The sequence below is a fragment of the Telopea speciosissima genome, chromosome 1 (assembly GCF_018873765.1).
Source record: "Telopea speciosissima isolate NSW1024214 ecotype Mountain lineage chromosome 1, Tspe_v1, whole genome shotgun sequence".
NCBI classification, from domain to species: domain Eukaryota; kingdom Viridiplantae; phylum Streptophyta; class Magnoliopsida; order Proteales; family Proteaceae; genus Telopea; species Telopea speciosissima.
Window position 1 is genome coordinate 15377553 of NC_057916.1, and position 3395 is coordinate 15380947.

Consider the following 3395-nt stretch of genomic DNA (forward strand, 5'->3'; position numbering starts at 1 on the left):
CCTTCTCTGTAAACACCGATCGAAGTCTTCCGTTGAGCATTGTGTCTTGTAACTAAGGTATGTTGATCTTCTTGATCTGTTGTTCCTTCAGTTTGCCTTGCAGAGTTTTTAATTGTGAGAGGTCTTCTTAGGTTGATCTCTTTGACGATCTTTGGTGTCTCTTTGAGATAATTGAATGATGTCAAAGATTTGATTTTCTTTTTTCTCAACTGAATTGACTATATTCTGTATAATCCTTCTTGGTTTTGGGTATCGTCTCGTAGTTTTGAGAAGGGATTTGCGAGCAAACCCTAGACCGATTATTCTTCCTCTTCTTCTTCTGTGTTCCATATTATTAGTATTTCGTAATGGGTCGGTGGTATTCTGTCATTTTAATAATGGAAAAGCATTCTTTTATTCCTCAAACCCTAAAAAAGGCTTCCTTTTTCGATACTTAATAGCTACTGTTACCTGTGATGTTTCTTTTTGTTTTTTTGATGAATCTAGTGTTTTTTTGATAAATCTAGTTGCCGATGTGAACTTTTGGTCCTCTAATTGTTGCAGAGAGAAGATAGAAGGGAACGGGGAAGAGACCAACACGTTCCATGTGCAGTGGTTCTAAGAGGAAAGTATCTGGCCCTGGGTTTGTCATGGAGGGAGAAGAATCTCAGAGGCAAAAGGATGGGTTCCTTTCTAAGAGCTCGATTTCTATTTTGCTCGAAGCATCGGCCTTGGATGATCTGATTACTTTCAGGAATTCTGTGGAAGAAAACGGTTGCGATGTAGATGAGACCAGTTTCTGGTATGGAAGGTGTGTTGGATCAAAGAAGATGGGGTTTGAAGAGAGAACTCCACTGATGATCGCTGCGATGTTCGGAAGTACAGAAGTTTTGACATATATCATTGAAACAGGCCGTGTTGATGTCAACAGGGCTTGTGGTACCGATGGTGTTACTGCCCTACACTGTGCTGTTGCTGGTGGTTCTGCTGCTTCGCCTGAAGTTGTCAAGCAATTGCTTGATGCATCTGCCGATGCTAATTCCCTTGATGCAAATGGGAATCGCCCCGGCGACCTAATCCCTCCGGTTTTGAAGTCCTCCTATAATTCAAGGAAGAAAGCGTTGGAGATGATGTTGGAAGGCACTGGCAGTGTTGAGGAAGGATGGGTTTCTTCTGACGAGACTGATGAGCAAAAGGAAGAACAGCAACAACAGTTGCAGACGCCCCTAGCTCCAAAAGATAAAGATCAGACTGAGAAGAAAGAGTACCCAATTGACCTATCCCTCCCAGACATAAAGAATGGGATATATGGGACTGATGAGTTTAGGATGTACACCTTCAAGGTGAAGCCTTGCTCGAGGGCTTATTCCCATGACTGGACTGAGTGTCCATTTGTCCATCCAGGGGAGAACGCAAGGCGCCGTGACCCAAGAAAGTATCACTACAGCTGCGTCCCATGCCCGGAGTTCCGCAAGGGGTCTTGCCGGCAGGGGGATGCCTGTGAATATGCGCACGGTGTGTTTGAGTGCTGGCTCCATCCAGCACAGTATCGGACCAGGCTTTGCAAGGATGAAACTGCGTGCAACCGAAGGGTCTGTTTCTTTGCTCACAAGCCTGAGGAGCTACGACCCTTGTATGCATCGACGGGGTCAGCGGTGCCATCACCGAGGTCGTCTGGCTCCTGCATTTCTTCCATGGACATGGGATCAATGAGCCCAATGGCACTTGGTTGTCCATCTGTCCTGGTGCATCCCACATCCACACCACCAATGTCACCATCTGCAGCTTGTTCTTCTCCCATGAGGGGTGCACTGTGGCAGAACCAACCTAGTCTTGTGCCACCAACCATGCAGCTCCCTGGGAGCCGATTGAAGACTACAATGAGTGCCAGAGATTTGGATTTGGAGCTAGAATTGCTTGCGTTAGAGGGTCAGCGTTCGCAGCAGCAGAAACAATTGATGGATGATCTGCCTACCCTGTCTGCTCAATCCAGCTGGAACAATGCCTTGGCCACTGCAGCAGCCTTAGCTGCATCATCTGGTTGTCGAACCACGGAGTACAGTCAACTTGGTGTGGTGAATCCTACTAATCTTGATGATGTTTTTGGATCTCTTGATCCTGCAATATTGTCTCAATTACATGGGCTGTCGCTGCAAGCTGCTAGTTCTCCACCATTGCAATCTCCATCTGCACTCCAGATGCGCCCGAACATGAACCAGCAGCTCCGTTCTAGCTATTCCTCCAACTTGCCTTCTTCTCCAGTGAGGACGGTGTCGCCATTTGGGTTTGACCCATCTGCAACAGCGGCAGCCACAGCTGCTGTAATGAATTCGAGATCAGCTGCTTTTGCAAAGCGAAGCCAGAGTTTCATTGATCGGAGTCCAGTTAGTCGTCATGCAGGGCTGTCTACCGCTGCAAATCCAATGTCAACTCTTTCTGATTGGGGTTCACCAGGTGGGAAGTTGGACTGGGGTGTTCAAGGAGAGGAACTCAACAAGCTGAGGAAGTCAGCATCGTTTGGCTTCAGAAACGGTAGTACCAACAACAGTGTGGCTACGGGTGCAGCCTCAATGGCTCCCGCAGTTGATGAGCCAGACTTGTCATGGGTGGAGCCTATGGTGAAAGATCCCCAGTCTGTGGGAGCGGATGCATTTGATTTGAATCAGCAGCAGCAGTATCATCTCAACAACGGGGGTTCTGAGATGCCCTCTCCCTGGGTGGAGCAACTGTACATGGATCAGGAGCAGATGGTCGTGTATTGAATATTGGCGGCCAAATCTGCCGCTAGTGAGACTTGACAAGTTCCTTCTACTCTTTTTTTGGTTTGATTTTTTATTAATATTCGTTACATGGCGGTAGGACTTGGGACCCGAAGAATTGGAGCAGGAAGAACAGTGAGTACTGCTTCACATTTAAACAGGTATAATTCTAGATCTAGGATTAAAGGGGGGGGGGGGGGGTTTCAGTTGGAGCATTCTTTTGTGGTTTATATTTTAGGTTGGGAGAAATTAAAGGGAGGGGGAAGCTTTCTTTTGTGGTTTATATTTTAGATTGGGAGAAATTGAAGGGAGGGGTCTTTTGCTGAGAAGACTAAAAGCTGGAAGGGGTTTGTATAAACATGGTGGGGGATTGGTTGTGGGAGTTGTTTTAATCAACTCCGCACATTGTTCATAATATCTTTTTAATCTCTACTCACTCGAATTATGAAATCTGCTTATCTTGCGATCTTAATATCTCTGGCTGTTTCTCTCTTTTATTGTTCAGTAATGGATTCTTCTTGTTTTCCAATTCCAAACTTATTTTCTAGGCCACTTTTGGGATTAACATCATGGTTTAAAAAAAATCTGGAATTGGATCGGTGAATTCGTCTGGCCGCGACTCGGATTGGATAAGACTGATACTGATTCAGGTCAAAA

At 45.9% G+C, this 3395-nt stretch overlaps 1 protein-coding gene across 1 annotated transcript; it reads left to right on the forward strand.

Annotated features, from left to right (window-relative positions):
• The first annotated feature begins 492 nt into the window (after window positions 1-492).
• Window positions 493-2835, forward strand: LOC122638279 (zinc finger CCCH domain-containing protein 66-like). Its single transcript, XM_043831168.1, has one exon. The coding sequence runs from the start codon at window positions 585-587 to the stop codon at window positions 2739-2741; it is 2157 nt and encodes a 718-aa protein (XP_043687103.1). The 5' UTR covers window positions 493-584; the 3' UTR covers window positions 2742-2835.
• The last annotated feature ends 560 nt before the right edge of the window (window positions 2836-3395 follow it).

Coding starts and splice junctions, on each gene's coding strand:
- LOC122638279 (XM_043831168.1), top strand. CDS start 585: ATGTGCAGTGGTTCTAAGAGGAAAGTATCTGGCCCTGGGTTTGTCATG.